The sequence below is a fragment of the Zalophus californianus genome, chromosome 2 (assembly GCF_009762305.2).
Source record: "Zalophus californianus isolate mZalCal1 chromosome 2, mZalCal1.pri.v2, whole genome shotgun sequence".
In the NCBI taxonomy this organism is placed as follows: Eukaryota; Metazoa; Chordata; class Mammalia; order Carnivora; family Otariidae; genus Zalophus; species Zalophus californianus.
The window spans coordinates 40541217-40558238 of record NC_045596.1 but is presented as its reverse complement, the minus strand read 5'-3'; the positions used below and the strand labels follow the sequence as shown (position 1 = coordinate 40558238).

The following is a 17022-nucleotide window of genomic DNA, read 5'->3' as shown; positions in this document are numbered from 1 at the left end:
CCGGAGGGCGTTCAGTAGATGGTTGTGGCCATTTTTGTTGGGACAAAGGAGTTATCTGAAGCACACCGAGGAGGTAGAACCTACCAGGTGTCAAGACTCCGGAGTGAGGTGGGAGCCTCCAAGAGCCGGATTTCAGCCTGAGCAGTTGCGGGTGGGTGCTGATGTCACCCACGGAGAAAGGAACCGCAGGCAAGGGTGGGGTGCGCTTGCTGAGCGAGCCGAGGGGCGGAACAAGAGGAGGAAGCCGGGGCCGGGGCAGCTGCGCAGGAGGCGAGCACCGGGCGGCGGGGAGGGGGGAGTGAGGACCCGGCGGCCGCGAGGCGCGGGGACGGCGCTGGGCGGCGGGAGCAGTCTGGCTGCGGCGGCGGTCGCGCAAGGAGGCGGGCTCCGTTCGGCTCGGCGGGCGCCCGGGCGCGGCTAGCTCCGGATCCCTACCTGCGCAGGTGAGCCTCCCCGGGTGGACAGCGGGAGGCACGGCGAGGAGCGGGGTTGGGGGCGGGGGGACTCCTCTGCCGCTTAACTGCCGGGGTCCTCAGGGGCGGGGGGATCCAGAGTCGCCCCTGCCAATCCCTCCTGGCATGGGTCGGGTTCCGGCCCAGGTCGGGCAAGCGGGGTGGCGGGGGTGGGAGCTTGGGGTCGTGCAGGGCGGCCTCAGTCAGGCTGGAGATGGAGCAGACTCCCTGCCGGCTGATTGCCGGCTTCCCTCCCCCGCCACCAGCACGTGCGGTGACCCCGTCCTCATCCTGCTGCGGGCCTCCCTCCCCCTGCCCAGGTGTCGGCACTCCTGCAGCCCCGACCGCTGAAAAAGTGGAGGGACCCCAAAGCAGACCAGGGCATGGTGGTGGGAGCTGCACCCGGATGGCATGACGCTCCCAGGAGGCTTGCTCAGATGTGGGCTGGTGATTCACGGGGTGCGACGGGGCCTGACCACCAAAGCAGAGACAGGGTATCTTTGCTCTCGGATTTGAGGCAGTCGCCTAACGCCTGAGCCAAGATTGTCTACTTGGGCTTTAGGTCAGCAAAGACTTCTGGAGCTCAGCAAGAAATAGAGTCAATCTGAGGGCAAAGCTGCCCTCTACTTACTGCTCATAGGCTCACTGGGTGCAGGGTGCCGAGCGGGGGCTTTTGGACCTCATCCCGCATCTTCATCCCTCATCCTTGCAACAGCCCCTCAAGCCCCTTGCTGTGTCCACTCCCCCCACTTAACAGGTGAGAAAGCTGAGGCCACAGACCCCTTAAATCACTGGCCCCAAAGCACAGGGCTGGCAAGGAGTAGAGTCAGGATCTGAATTCAGATCTCTGATTTCAGGACTTTCCACTGTAGGGCATCCACATGCTGCCTCTGTAATGGTCCCCTTGGTTCATATGCCTGGCAGTTTAGTAGCAAACAGAACTGGGTGTGACAAGATGTTCACTTTGCAGGGAAATCAGTGGTAGAGAGGCCAGGGCTGCGGAGTGTAGTGTCCATTGTTGGGGTGAGGGGTGGGTTGGGAGGGTTCACGGTCCACCTGGAAACATGCCCATCATTGCCAAATCACTTTTTTGAGCCATGTGGTTCCAGTAATTCATTCTCTCCTTCAGAAACTCCCTCCCCTCTGTTATGAACTATACCTTCTCAGTCATTTCCTTGGCCTGTTTTGTTTCCTTTTTCTTCTCTTGTCAGTATTCCCTTGGCCTCAATGTTCACATTTTCCAATACTCTCTGTAGACAATTTTACTCATGTTTCTTGCTTTACCTGTCATCTTTATGAGAGCAACTCCCAAATTCCTCTTCCCTGCCTACCCCTAATCTGTAACTCCAGACCCAAATTATCAAATATTCTAATTCCCACTAGCTAATTCCAATGTATGCCCCCACAGGCATCAAATCCCATGTTTCCAACCTCAAATTTATCATCTCTGTCCTTCCCCACGGTCTTGGTTGAGTTCCTTGGCCGGACTGTTACAGCTCTTCCAGACTGGTCTTCCTGCCTCTGGAGTCCATCCATCCCTTGAAAGCTCAAGAGTCTTAGTCTTTGGTGCCTTCAAAACTGACCAGAGAGAATAGACCTTTCTTCCTCTCCTAACTTTGTACCCTGTACGTAGCTGCAAGGGAGCCCTTTGCATGTTGGATAACTGCTGACTTGTCTGTCTTACCCCATTAGACTGGGAGTTCCTTCAGCACCGATTTTGTCTTTGCTCCGTCTTTGTATTCCCTGGCCTGGCACATAATAGACACTCAATAAATATTTCTTGTAGTTAGTGCCCTTGTCATGAATTGAAACTTTTTTTAGGGCACAATTTTTAAGTAGTAAAACTGTATATAGTGTGTCATTTCGCTGCATTCTAAATCTGACCTGTCCCCATGGTGAGTGAATTTGTTTGTGTTGGTGGGGAGGGGCATTAGAACATGAGTGTGCAGGCGGTTGGAGATGAAGACTGATGACAAAATCAAAGTAAGTTTTCCGAACTGGTGAGTTGAATTTTTAAGGTTGATAGAAAATTCAGCCATAGTGACTGAATAGTGTGACATAGTCAGCAGAGTGACTCCTTCTACTTTCCTTAGACACCGAGTCCACGGGTAAGCTGAGTGCACTCAACGAGAAGAGAAGCAAGGACCAGGTCACCATGGCTTCAGTGTCTACTCATGGAAACCAAGATAAAGGCCACCATTTGCCACCACCAAGCAAACAGGTATATTTTTAATTCGGAAGTCTGCCAACTGAAGAGGAACATATAGGATTTTCCTTAAGCCTCATCCGTGAGCAGTCATCTTCCTGTTTTCAGTCTAGCACTTTGTTAGTTGGGTTCAGAGACAATGGGATGGGGAAGGAAAGTATTTTTTTTAGCTTCCTTGAAGAGGAGCCTTTAAAATTTTTATTTATAAAATCCTTCCTTTACTCTTCCCTGTTTAGAATCCAGCCTAACTAACTCTTATGTAGGCTGTCAATGACTGAAGAAGTTTCCTTGAGCAGAGAAACACTCTTAATTGAATCTAACAGAATGATACGTCATGCTTGTTTTTGCATTGTTGTTGCCAAGGCTAGTTATACTAAGTATATGCTGCTGACAGGTGTTCCTTAACTACTAAATTAGCAATCAGATTGAGAACCCTAGTGTTAGTAGGAGCACAGTCTTTCAAAGAGTGAAGAATGAATATTATATGTTTCGGGGACACATGCACGGAGCAAAGAGAAAGTATCGTGAGGGGTAAATGGAGTTCATCATGTCCTCTAGCTTTTCCAGCTAAAAATGGTTTCATGAAGGAGGTGATGTTTAAGGAGCAAAGATTAGGAGAGGCTAACAGACAAATGGTATCAAGTCACAAGGAAAAGAGTGTAGACACCCGAGTTGCCTTTGAAATAGAGAGCCATGAAACATTTATGGCTACACAGGAAAGGATCACCAGAACTCCTCCGGGGAAGACTATGCAGAAGCATCAGCCTTGACTGTGGGACTCCCAGCAATTGTAGTGGTCAGGGTCCCTGACCCTGGATCTGTATATAGAGAGTGTGTTTGGGGCAGAGGAGGGAAGGAGGCATTCCCTACCTCTGCCATAGCTACAGGCGGAACCAAGAAGAGATATTTACAGAGGGATAAGGAGTGCTCACTGAGGAACTAAGCTGAGTGGAGAGAGAGAACAGCTCCTCTCGTGGCTGTGACTCATCCTGACCACCATCATCTGTGTGCTGTGCTGTAAGGAGTTGTAAAGAAAGAAGATGGAGGTTTGCCTCCTTGAGCTATTAATAGAACTCCGAAGGCATAGGTGCCACAGGGTCCTTCCACCTTGTCGTCAGGCATGGAAAGTGCTTGGCACAGGGCCTGGCCCATGGGAAAGTGCTCTAGAAATGGTGACATCATCCACATTGACATCTACTACAAAGGGTCCAAAAAAAGAACTCTGGCAAAATCAGCAAGGCCAAACTCAAAAGCCAAAGAGCTGCCCTCAAGAAAAACACTAAATATCCAAGAGGTAAATGGCAGAGGTTCTACATAAATAAGTCACAATTAAGGAAATACAAATGTGACTTGTATAGCAAGGAACAAATTAAATAAAATTTGTTTTTAAAAAAATGAATGAACCACCCAGAGATGGAAAAAATTATTTTCAAATCATGTATCTCATAAGGGTCTAGTATCCACAATATACAAAGATCTTTTACAGCTCAACAACAGAAAAACAGCCCAATTTAAAAACTGGGCAAGGGACTTAAATAGGTATTTCTCCAAGGAAAATATATGAATGGCCAACAAGCAAATGAATAGATGATCGATGTCATTGGTCATTAGGGAAATGCAAATCAAAACCACAATGAGATACCATTTCACAATCACTAGCATGACCATAATTCAAAACAGAAACCATTCAGTTTATTTAGCTTAAATTAACTAGATAATTTATATTAAAAAATTTAATGTGCTAATTTGAAAAGAACAGAAAAAAAAGAGAAAACGAGAAGTGTTGACAAGAATGTGGAAAGATTGGAACTCTCCTACTCTGTTGGTGATCATACAATGGTGCAGCTGCTGTGGAAAACAGTTTGGCAGTCCCTCAACAGGTTAAGCATAGAATTACCATATGGCCTAGCGGAATTGAGAACGGGTGTTCAAACAAAACTTAGACATTCACGTTGAGGGCAGCTCTATTCACAATAGCCAAAAGGTGGAAATGACCCAAATATCCATCAGTAGATGACTGGATAAACAAAATGTGGTATATCCATACAACGGAATATGTATGGATTCCACAAAGAGGAATGAATTACTGACACATGCTACAACGTGGATGAACCATGAAAACATTATGCAAAGGGAGAGAAGAGAGCCACAAAAAGAAACATAATGTATGATACCACTTACATACCCATACAGACAGAAAGGAGATTAGTGATTGCCAGGGAGCTAAGGGTTGGGGGAAGCAGGAAATGAGGAGAGGCTCCTTAATGAGTATGGAATTACCTCTTGGGGTGATGAAAAAGTTCTGGAACTAGACGGGCGTCTTGGCTATACAACATTGTGAATGTACTTAGTGCTGTGGGTTGTGTACTTTTAAATGGTTAAAATGGTAAGTATTGTGTTTTGTGTATTTTACCACAATGAAAAAGTGGTATACCAACGTATAACACAAGATGACAGCCCAGGTTAGTTGAGGGATTGCCTCAATGTTCGAAGAGAAGAGCATTCTGGCTGAAAATATGTAGATTCTCAAACACATTAGTTATCAGAGAAATGCCGATAAGAATAAAATATGATATTGTACCTATTAGACTATCAACATTTGGAAATTGGATAATGCCAAATGTTACAAAATCTGTCCTTTAACCTGCTTCAAATCCAGCTTAACCAGCTCTCAGGCAGGCTCTGTAGGCATAGAGGAACGTTCAGGCACTGCTGTTGTGAGTGGATACAGCCTTTGGGGGGAGAACTCCAGCAAGACTTAGTCAAATCGAGAACACACGTGTCCTCTGTTTTACTTCTAGGTATCTATCCGCAGATGTTCTCACAGAGGAGACTGTAAGCAGACACGCGGTGGTGGGGACTGGGAGGCATGCTGGAGAATTAGCAGTTAGAACAGTGACCTAGGTGTCTCAGCAACATGGCTAGATCTTAAGAGCATAGGGCCGAGTTGAAAACATTTTTTAAATAAAATTAAATATATAAAACAATGCCATTGGCATAAAAAAGATGCACGTACCCGCAACAATGAACATTTTGCAACAATGCATACCAACAAATGAGCCACATTAAACCCCAGGATGGCAGTGATGGGCAAAGGAGAACGAGAACGGAGAATGTTGGTAAGCGTGAGTGAATAATATAAGCCCACAGAAGGGGGAGGGTCATAAATGATGGGAGTTAGCCCAGATTATAGCATATCGACATGATAAAAAGAATATTGTAGCTCTAGTAAAAATGATCATGTCAACCATGTCAGCAGTTCCAACAGAAATTATGTGCAGAGCACTTATAAATGTGTAAAAAGAACCTATTGAAGCAGAAAGTAGAGTGCATATGGGGCGCCTGGGTGGCTCAGTCGTTAAGCATCTGCCTTCGGCCCAGGTCATGATCCCAGGGTCCTGGGATCGAGCCCCGCATCGGGCCCCCTGCTCGGCGGGAAGCCTGCTTCTCCCTCTCCCACTCCCCCTGCTTGTGTTCCCTCTCTGGCTGTGTCTCTCTGTCAAATAAATAAATGAAATCTTAAAAAAAAAAAAAAAAGTAGAGTACATAGACAAGTAAAAAGCAGTCTATTGATGAGTTCATAGCCTTAAAATGCATACAGAAGTATAAATAGGTGAATTGGAGTACCAGATCTATAAAGAGCTCACTTGCAATCCCCTGCTCTCAATGGGATCCAGATATATAAACATTGTGCTTTAGGGAAAATCTCTTCTTCACCCAGGAGGCAACACTGAATTGGGTCTTAAGGACACCAGGCAGGCAAAGGGAGTAAGTAGCCTTGCACGGAGAGCAAGCTGGTGGACAGAGGCTGGAGGTAAGAAAGAAAATAGGGCCTCAGCGGTAATTCATTCTGATCACATACCTGTTCCATGCTCGCCAGTCAGTGAAGCACTCGGCTTCTCCAGATGGGATTCTTTCCTTTCCTAAATCCACCCAGTGTTCCTGGTTGGAAGGCACCGGCTGAGACTGGTCATGACTCTGCTGGCAGTCACACGGGACCCACGCTGTGTGACCAGAGTCCAGAGTCCTCCCTGCACTCCTCTAGGGAAAACAGAGCAGATGCTTTGCTAATGATTCTGGTCAACTCACCACGTAACTTTCCTTACAGAGTCTGTTATTTTGTCCAAAATCAAAACTGCACATCCAGAGAGGAGAGATTTCGAAGATTATCCGAGAATGTCAAGAAGAAAGTTTCTGGAAGAGAGGTAATTGCACCCCTCTTAATCTTTGTTAGCGCGATATTTGCTGCAGTAAGCTGCCCAAGTGTCATGTTAGAATGATGGTAATGATTCACTTCCGAGCGGGGACTTCGCACTTCCCCTTTCCAGGCCTGCCTTATGTAAGGCGAGGGTGTGAATTCACGCTGTTGCGTTCAAGTCTCTTCCAATTTAAAAAATTCATAATCTGCCATTTGAAAATGTCACGATAGAGCCTGTAGATATAGTCTTAATGATTTGCAGCATTGGGATAATTTAAACTTTGAAATACGCATTTTGATTTCTCAGATCAGTCAAGTTCAGTGTCAATTGATTGGGAAGTAACACTTTAGAACCTGATACTCATTATACATTATTATGATTATTGATTGTGCTCCTAGAAATCCATGGGTTTTTTTTTTACAGCCTATGAATCAGTAACTTAAGTAAGCACTAGTAGATTAACATTTCAACATGACCCATTTGTCTACCATCAGGTAGATAGGAGTGGAGAAATCGGTTGCTATTCGATTTTTCTTGGTTGCTAGGAAGAGCTAGATGTTTATCAGTGCTCTCTGCTCTTGGAAGAAGTGTTGCATTTTGATAGAACTAGAAATTGCCTTTGCCAGAGCCACTTGCCTGTTTTAAAAATCATAGCTCAACACCACCCATGTTTAACACAAGTATGATAATCTTGTAATCTTCAGAAAATAGACATATCCAAATTGCGCAGCCAAGTATCACTCAAAATGAAAGCTAGGAATGGTCCTAGATGGGGTAGCACGGAGTTTATTGTGTTGTTTTTTTTAACTTTTACATAGGATTGAAAATTTCCAAAGCCACGGCTAACGGCAACTCCCCAATTCAGTGGCTAAATGGGCACATGCACTAAGATGCCTTTGTCATAGGTCATGCTCCGAATCTGGTGCATGTGGGCACTCAGTAAAATCAGATGGCAGAGATGGAGTAGCATGGGGTTTGGTTTTGTCCCCTTGATGCCGGGCTTCAGGTTTAGCAACTGGGGCAGATCTCGAGAAAATTCTTCATGCGGTGTTTAATAAATATTTGTTGAATAAGTAAAACAGCAAATGACTGAAAACTCATTGCCAAGGTAGATAAGAGGAAAAAAAAAAACCATAGACTAATTTCCCCTGACTTCTAGATGAGGTGCCAAGTTTTAAAATAGCAATATTGAAGGGCATTTTTCTTCTGCAGCTCTGCCTTTTTCTCTTGTGAGTATGCTTGCCGCCCAAGGACTGGTCCACCAAGGTAAGATGCTTGATCCATTAAACAATTAAACTTAAAAAAGCCCTGTTTTCACTGACCCTCCTGGCAGCTTTTTGGCACGTGGCATTTGTTTTTTGGTGAAGGATCTGTTTGTGCAGGTTTTTGCTAATTTTCAGACGAAGTCCCCCCTCTCCCGAAGATGTCCTAATCTCCAGAATGCGTGGCTCTGTTAGGTTACGTGGCAAAGGGAAATTAAAATTGCAGGTGGAATTAAGGTTGTTCATCAGCTGACCTTGAAATAGATTATTTCTGGGTTATCCGGATGGGCCCAGTGTAATCGAAAGGGTCATGAAAAATGCAAGAGTGGATCAGAAGACGGAACCAGAGGGTAGCAAGCACGAGAAGGGCTCAGTCCGCATTGCCAGCTGTGAAGATGGAGGAAGGGCCTCTGAGTCCACGGATGTAGCTGGCCTCCAGAAGCTGGAAAGGCAAGAAACCCTAGAGGCTCCAGGAAGAATGTGGCTCTGCCAGTCCCTTGATGTTAGCCCCGTACTATGGTCTGAATTCACATGTTGAACTCTTAACACCCCGTGCGGTGGTATTAGGAGATGGGGTCTTTGGCGGGGAGGTGGAGTGCTCAGGAAGGGGATTAGTGCCCTTGGAAAAGAGATCCCTCAGAGCTCCCTAGCCCCTGCCATCACATGATGATACAACAAGAAGTCTGCAGTCCCAAAGAGGACCCTCCCACCCAACCATGCTCGCACCTGATCTTGGACTTCAGCCTCCAGAACTGAGAAATTAATTTCTGTTGTTTATAAGCCCCCCCAGTCTGCCATATTTTGGGGTAGCCCCCCAAATGGACCAAGTCACCCAGTGAGACCGACTTTGAGCCTCTGACCTCTAGCACTATAAAGTAACAAATTTGTGTTGCTTTAAACCACTAAGTGTGTGGTAAGTTGTTAGAGCCTGGGCGACCCATGCAGTGCCTTTCTCTGTGCCAGGGTCCCTGTATCTCCCTGGGGCTCCGCATGTGGTTAGACAGATTGTCTCCTTCAGCTGCGGGTTCCAAAGAGGAGATATGTGGTGCGGAAATCCACCGTGCTCTGCCCATCATGCCATTCATCGTGACAAGAGGCTGCATCTGCCTGAGGAAGGACACCCTGTCTGATTTGAACAACAGATCCAGAGAACTAGCAGCCGCCCAGCATCTCGCCACATAGTCTTTCCCTGCCTCTTAAGAATTTTTCACTTCTCCTGTCTGACTCTCTTCTTTCTTCTTATCTCCATCTATCAGAGCCCCCTTAGGCATTGCTTGGGCCCCTAACAAGAAGGCACCTGACTTTGTTGAAGCCCACTATACTGAACACTGCTGATTACCAGGACTTTAAAAAGAGTATTATACCCAGCAAACGTGAGGGAAAATGTTCTAGTTCTTTTTGGGGTCTCAAAGACCACATATGTCATATATCTAGGAGAATCCCATTTCATTCAATATTACTCTTGTTTTTAAAGTGATTTATTAAATATGATTTCATTTTTTAAGATTTATTATTTATTTGAGAGAGATCATGAGTAGGGAGATGGGCAGAGGGAGGAGAGAAAGCCTCAAGCAGACACCCCACTGAGCATGGAGCCTGACATGGGGCTCGATCCCAGGACCCTGAGATCATGACCTGAGCTGAAATCAAGAGTTGGCCGCTCAACTGACTAAGCTACCCAGGCGCCCCTGATTTCATTTTTATAACTTGAAGATAGCCTTTTTATAGAAATATATTCATCAATCAGTAGCAAGTCTTTGTCAGACCATTTCTGACAACAAAAAATTACAGCCATGAAATCTATAGGGATTATGTCTTATAGATATTAAACTGCTTAACATCTACAGCCTCCTGCATGTGTGCAAATATACTTTTCCAGGTTTGTGTATTAGTGTTCTGTGGCTACTATAATAAATTACCACAAGCATAGTGGCTTAAAACAATACAAATTTATTATCTCACAGTTTCAGAGGTTGGAAGTCCAAAATAGGTCTCAGTGGGCAGAAATCAAAGTGCTGGCAGTGCTACCTTCCTTGGGAGGTGGGGGAGGTTGGTCTGGGGCTTCCTTTCCCTTTCCAGCTTCTAGAGACCACCCACATTCCCTGGCTCCTGGCCCCTTCCTCTGTCTGCAAAGTTAGCAACACTGAGGCAAGTTCTTCTCATCCTGCCATCTGTCTGTTCTCTCTGAATCCCTCTTCCACATTCAAGGTGATTACATCTTGATTACATTGGGTCCACCCCAATAATCCAGGGTAATCTTCCTGTTTTAAAGTTACCTGGGGACGCCTGGGTGGCTCAGTCGGTTGGGCATCTGCCTTCGGCTCAGGTCATGATCCCGGGGTCCTGGGATCGAGCCCCATGTTGGGCTCCTTGCTTGGCAGGAGCCTGTTTCCCCTCTGCCTGCTGCTCTCCCACTGCTTGTGCTCTCTCTCTCTCTGACAAATAAATAAAATCTTTAACAACAACAACAAAAAAGGTTATCTGATTAGCAACCTTAATTCCACTTTCTTCATAGTTTCCAGGGATTGGGATGTGGACATCTTTAGGAGACCATAATTCTGCCTACCACAGATTTTAATGTTTTCATTTAAAAATTATGATATACTATGAATCTCTAAACTGAGACTCTCTGTTGCGTTACTTAAAAAGAGGAGGGGGCGATGCCTAATGGCTTGGAACTAGGTTGTTAGCTCTGCCTTTGCCTTGATAGCTTTTTATTTTTTTTAAGATTTTATTTTTTAAGTAATTTCCACACCCAATGTGGGGCTCGAACTTACAACCCCAAGATCAAGCATCACGTGCTCTAGGGACTGTGCCAGCCAGGAGCCCCGCCTTGATATCTTTATTTATTTATTAAGATTTTACTTATTTAGAGAGAGAGAGTACATGAGTGTAAGAGACGCGAGCTGGGGGAGGGGCAGAGGGAGATGGAGAGAATCCCAAGCCGACTCTGTGCTGAGCATGGAGCCTGACATGGGGCTTGATCTCACGACACTGAGATCATGACCTGGATAGAAACCAAGAGGCAGCATTCAGTGAGTGGAGCCATCCAGGTGCCCTCCCCACCCACCCCGCCTTGATATCTTTAAATCGGTCTTGAATTTTCTGTTTCATATTCTTTTTCTCTACATTTTGGCAAGCTAATACTTGCTACTTGCCAAAAAAGGTGATTTGAGAGTTAAGTTCAATCAAGAATTAACTTATAACTCTTTAAAAATCATCTCCTTAGATTGAGAATCTGTATATCTTAAACTTTGAAGTTTTCTTTATACTTTATAAATTTAAATAAGTTATAAAATGAAATACTAATGTATTTATATATTACTCCATAGGTTATTTAGCATCTAACCCAAGATTTGGATCAATGCCCAAGGTTGCGTGTAAGTTACAGAAGTTAAAAAAAAAAAAAGATTCATTTTTTAAAAGATGTTTACCGCAACTGGAGATATGGATGTCAGGCTAACCAAATTGCCTGTGTTGACTCTCTGAAAAATCGGTCTCCGTTTTTCGTCTCTTTGCAGTTCTTAGTTCACGCAGCACTTTCTGATATAAGGCTGAGCGGTAGGGACCCCACCTTTGACAGGCCTTTAAGCCTGGACCAAGAGGCACCAACAGGATATACTACGGGAAGAGACCAAGAACAGAGCCTCTGAATGATAGAGCCATTAGGGCTTTTAAATTTTCTTCTTTTGGCCAGTTTTTTCAAAATATTTTTCTATAATGGACCTAGCAAATGAATACTTTTTAAAAACTCGGGGACTTTCTAATAATACATTTACCACAAACTTGGGGGTTCGTCTTTTTTTTTTAAATACACGCTTTCTTCCTGCATTTTTTTTAAAGATTTTATTTATTCATTTGAGACAGAGAGAGAGAGAGTACATGAGCAGGGGGAGAGGCAGAGGGAGAGGGAGAAGCAGGCTCCCCGCTGAGTCAGGAGCCTGATGTGGGACTCGATCCCAGGACCCCGGGACCACGACCTGAGCAGAAGGCAGACGCTCAACCATTTGAGCCACCCAGCTGCTCCCTTGGGGGTTCATCTTATTCCACTCATTACACATAGACCTGTTATGTACAAAGAGGATGCAATCCAGCGTACAGTCTGAAACCTCTTTCCCAGCAAGAAGAGCAGGTTTTCTCTCCTAGGAGGTTCCCTCTGCCTCGTGACCTCTCCCTGCAGGCAAGATAGATTGCAGCTCCCCCTACTCTAACCCATCAAGAGAGTTAAGGGGATTTCCTGCCAAGGAATTTGGAAGCTACCTGTAGCCACACCCCAAACCCCATGCCTTCCTTCCGTGGTGGCCTCAGACATTAATTTGCCATCTGGGCCTCCCTCTGGCTGCCGGTCTCTGAGACAGCACCTTCGCTTCCTCTATCCTGGCCCTTCTACCACCAGCTCAAAACGGAGGAGATCAGAAAGTCTCCATTTCCCAATCTTGCTCTTTAATAGGGAGATTCATTCGCAGAGGTTGTGTTCATTGATTTGTCGTGGTACTTTTCACATAAAAATTACTATGGTTTATGTAGAAAGTTCTAGAAGATAATTAATGGAGGAGATTCTGAACTTTTAAAATTATCTTTCCTAACCTGCTTTTACAGTTGCAGGTATCTTGGGATTTGCCCTTGGAAAGGCGTCATACATACGGGTATGCCAGAGTAAATTCCATTCTGTTGAAGATCAGCTACGTGGGGCTGGTTTTGGTCCAGGGCATAACAGGTTTGTAACTTAAAAAAAAAATGTTACTAAGTTTTTAATTTTAATTCCAGTACAGTTAACATACAGTGTTATATTAGTGTCAGGTGTACAATCTAGTGATTCAACAATTCTAGAAATTACTCAGTGCTCATCATGGTAAGGGTCTTCTTCATCCCCATCCCCTATTTCACCCATCTCCGCCCCCACCTTTGGTAACCATCTGTTTGTTCTCTAGAGTTGAGAGTCTGTTTCTTGGTTTGTCTCTCTCTCTCTTTTTTTCCTTTTGTTCATTTGTTCTGTTTCTTAAATTCCACATATGAGTGAAATATGGTATTTGTCTTTCTCTGACTGACTTATTTTGCTCAGTATAATACACTCTTGCTCCATCCATGTTGTTGCGACAGGTTTGTAATCTTTTTGATTGAGGGATCGTAATGAAGATAATAATAAAAAGTTAAACAAAGGCCTTTTCACCACTTATAATATTAAACAATTTTCTAAATATCCATATGTTGGGAAAAAAAACCTCCTTAACTTTCAATTTTTGAGCTGTTGCTATTCAACTTCAATAATAATTATTTATTACACAACTTAATTACCTATTTCATTTGCTCAACATTTCGTGAGCACCTACTATGTTCAAGGCATTGTGCAGGTCCCTAAAGAATACCTTCATCAGCAGATGTGGCTTCTACCATCATGGGGCCACACAGAATGGGAACAGGTTTCTCTGCTGCAGGACTTCTCAGAACCCTTCTAGGTTAATGTGTATCATGATTCTCATTCAGTGGTGCAAGCCACAGGACTGTGGACTTAAGGACATTCCTTCTTGGGTTAGAGTACCTGGGTGGAAACCAGTACTACCACTTACAAAGCTGGGTAACCTTGGACAAGTTTCTTACACTCTCTGATCTTCAGTTTTCTGCTCTGTAGAAAATGGTGATCAGAGCTGTTTTCATGACATGTTATAAGGAACAGAAATGATTATTTAGGACAGTAAGTGCTCAGTGAATAATAGCTGTTTCTGTGAGAGTATTTATAGGACTGGTGGTGGGGACACATTTCTCTAAAGACCCTCACTTGTCACAGTGGCTTCTATTCGAGAGGCAGCATGGAAATTGTGAAAACAATGGACATGAAGAATTATTGGCTCCCTTGTTTGGATGAAATTCTGGGGGTCTCAAACCAAAAAGTAGCTCCTATTTTTCCTTTAAAAAATGAGGCTTGTATCAAAAGGAATGAGATCTTGCCATTTGCAACAACGTGGATGGAACTGGAGGGTGTTATGCTGAGTGAAATAAGTCAATCAGAGAAAGACATGTATCATATGACCTCACTGATATGAGGAATTCTTAATCTCAGGAAACAAACCGAGGGTTGCTGGAGTGGTGGGGGGTGGGAGGGGTGGGGTGGCTGGGTGATAGACATTGGGGAGGGTATGTGCTATGGTGAGCACTGTGAATTGTACAAGACTGATGAATCACAGATCTGTACTTCTGAAACAAATAATGCAATATATGTTAAGAAAAAAAAAGAAGAAGAAGATAGCAGGAGGGGAAGAATGAAAGGGAGTAAGTCGGAGGGGGAGACGAACCATGAGAGACGATGGACTCTGAAAAACAAACTGAGGGTTCTAGAGGGGAGGGGGGTGGGGGGATGGGTTAGCCTGGTGGTGGGTATTAAGGAGGGCACGTTCTGCATGGAGCACTGGGTGTTATGCACAAACAATGAATCATGGAACACTACATCAAAAACTAATGATGTAATGTATGGTGATTAACATAACAATAAAAAATTATAAAATAAAATAAAATAAATAAAGTGGGTTTCTTGTATACAACATAAAAAAAATGAGGCTTGTGAACTTTAATGTAGAAAATGTCTCTTAGGGGGTGCCTGGGTGGCTTGGTTGGTTGAGCGTCTGACTCTTGATTTTGGCTCAGGTCATGGTGTCAGGGTAATGGGATTGAGCCCTGTGTTGGGCTCATACGCTGCATGGAGCCTGCTTGAGATTCTCTCTCTTCCTCTCCCTCTGCCCTCCCCCAACACTCGAGCTTTCTCTAAAAAAAAAAAAAGAAAGAAAGAAAGAAAGAAAGAAAGAAAGAAAGAAAGAAAAGAAAATGTCTGCCAGTAATGTCGTGTTAAGACTAGACCTTCCAATGTCAAAGCACAAACTTCTGTTTTTGCCTCCATTCTAGGCACTGCCTGCTCACCTGTGAGGAATGCAAAATTAAGCATGGATTAAATGAGAAGGGAAGTTCACAGCCTTCGGCTTCCTAAACTTGTACCTGTGGCTTTTGATGTTTCTTAAACCTCTGAGTTTGGACACATTTAAAATTTGAAGTGTACTTTAAAATAATATATGTATAGTGGCACAGAAACATTGTGATTCTCGCACTCTTTTGAAACGTTTTCTGTGGAATATCCTCTGTTGAATTGAGCAGTATATGTTTGTCTGCTATTTGAGAACATGTCCGGAGCATTCACACACCAAAAAAGATATTATGTGGCACTCCTTAACTTGATTACAGCTAAGTTGAAAAAACATAGAGTCTTCTCTGATCCATTCTTTCACTCTGCATTTGTTCAGGGTTTTAAGATCTCTGCTAGAGGATGGGAATGAATGTTGCGGAACTTGGGAAGTCATGCCCCACAGAAAATCAATGTGTATAGAGGTAGAAACAAAGGGCAAGAAAGATTGTGTCTTACAGGCTTGAGAAGTATTTACTAAAATGTAGGGACCAAGATTTTTAATTTAATAAAAAAATATTTCCCTTAAAAGAGTTGGAATCTGAATCCACTGTCCTTTCAGTGACCCAGGTGACTTTATGCCTCATGGGTATGGTAAAGTTTTGGCAAAGCCCGCCACCTTTAGGTTACTTGTTTCACTAATGGGTGCATGCTCATGGTCAGCACTAAAGAACTAGGCTCTTTTATATACCGCTAGTGGCCTGTATATAAATATGTACGACATTCCAAACTGCCTCTCCTCTCCCAAGGACCAGTTTGTTTATGGCAACAATCACTGGAAGAATTAATTCATGGAATGATAAACTTTTAGGGCCATATGGAGCTTAGAAGAAGCCAATCCAAACCCAGGAGGTGGATTCGTATCCTCCTACCAGGTTTTTTGCATGGAAAAAACCACCAACCAACCAACCTCTTCCACTCGGGACCTTGTGTCTTATGGCAAGTTGTTTGAGCCCTACATAAAAATTTCCCTCGCATCTTTGCATTTTCTCGGGAAAATGCTTTATGTATGTGTCACCACTTCTATATTGAGTGTGTGTGTGTGAGTGTGTGTACATGTTTGTATTTTACTTAATATATTTTGAAGCCTATACCATGGAGGTAAAAAGGGAAATCTCATCAGAAGTTAATAATTGATATAAAATGTTTTATTTTAAATATAAAAAACACTGGGAGTTTTTATTTTTACGTGACCATTAAGTGGCTGAAATGGAGTGATTTTGACTTTGTCTCCTGGCTATCTTCCATAGCCTGGTCTTTCAGTTGCTAAAGTGCTGTTTCTGTCCATCAGAACACAGAGCCAGCATCCCAGCTTCGTGGATGCAGTTAAACTTCTGGCTCGGACAACTAGTAATTGGTGACTCTTTGTTCTCTCAGTGATTGGCAACCATTCAGAATTAGGCACATTTGTTTCCTGCATGCCAGAAACGGATTTCCCAGGGATCAGAACATCTTCACATTGGCTAAGCACAGCAAGTCAATGTTGAAATCAGTCTTGGGGTACTGGGAAAAGACGAATCTATTATTGGTGAACGGGCCCATTGTTTCACAGCTGACATATTCATCACTCTTCTGAATCAAATTGGATTTATTGGGCTCTCTGCTTTTCCTAGGCAGGTAAGTTATTCATTGAAACAGTTTATCACAGTGATGTGAAAGGAAATCAATAAAGAAAAAACTGGAAGATCACTTAAATCTCAAATATTTTGCCTCATTATCTGTTGCATATATTAGGAAACACGTATGTGGGGGAGAATGTTTCTTATAGGAAGATGTGTCAAAGGAGTGGCCTTTGTCTTTCAGCATTTAGAAATTACCAACACTCATCACCACACTGATCATCAGTTTGTAAAAGCAGTACTTTCATGATTAAAAAAAAAAAAAGATATATATAATACATATTTTTAAAAATTCTCACTTAAGCAAAGATATTCTCAGGCGTGCCTGGGTGGTTCAG

The 17022-nt window shown here is 43.8% G+C and overlaps 1 protein-coding gene across 5 annotated transcripts; it reads left to right on the top strand.

Moving 5' to 3' along the window:
• Positions 1–12: 12 nt before the first annotated feature.
• OCIAD2 (OCIA domain containing 2) lies at positions 13–15196 on the top strand. 5 transcript variants are annotated; one of them, XM_027600684.1, is made up of 7 exons: positions 14–151; positions 2546–2673; positions 6767–6863; positions 8070–8123; positions 11452–11499; positions 12719–12836; positions 15014–15196. In XM_027600684.1, the coding sequence occupies exons 2-7, from the start codon at positions 2608–2610 to the stop codon at positions 15093–15095; spliced, it is 465 nt and encodes a 154-aa protein (XP_027456485.1). In that variant the 5' UTR covers positions 14–151; positions 2546–2607; the 3' UTR covers positions 15096–15196. The 5 variants fall into 5 exon arrangements, with proteins under 5 accessions (XP_027456482.1, XP_027456485.1, XP_027456480.1 ...); XM_027600679.2 differs by having other exon boundaries at positions 19–189; XM_027600682.2 differs by lacking the exon at positions 14–151 and adding an exon at positions 214–443.
• The last annotated feature ends 1826 nt before the right edge of the window (positions 15197–17022 follow it).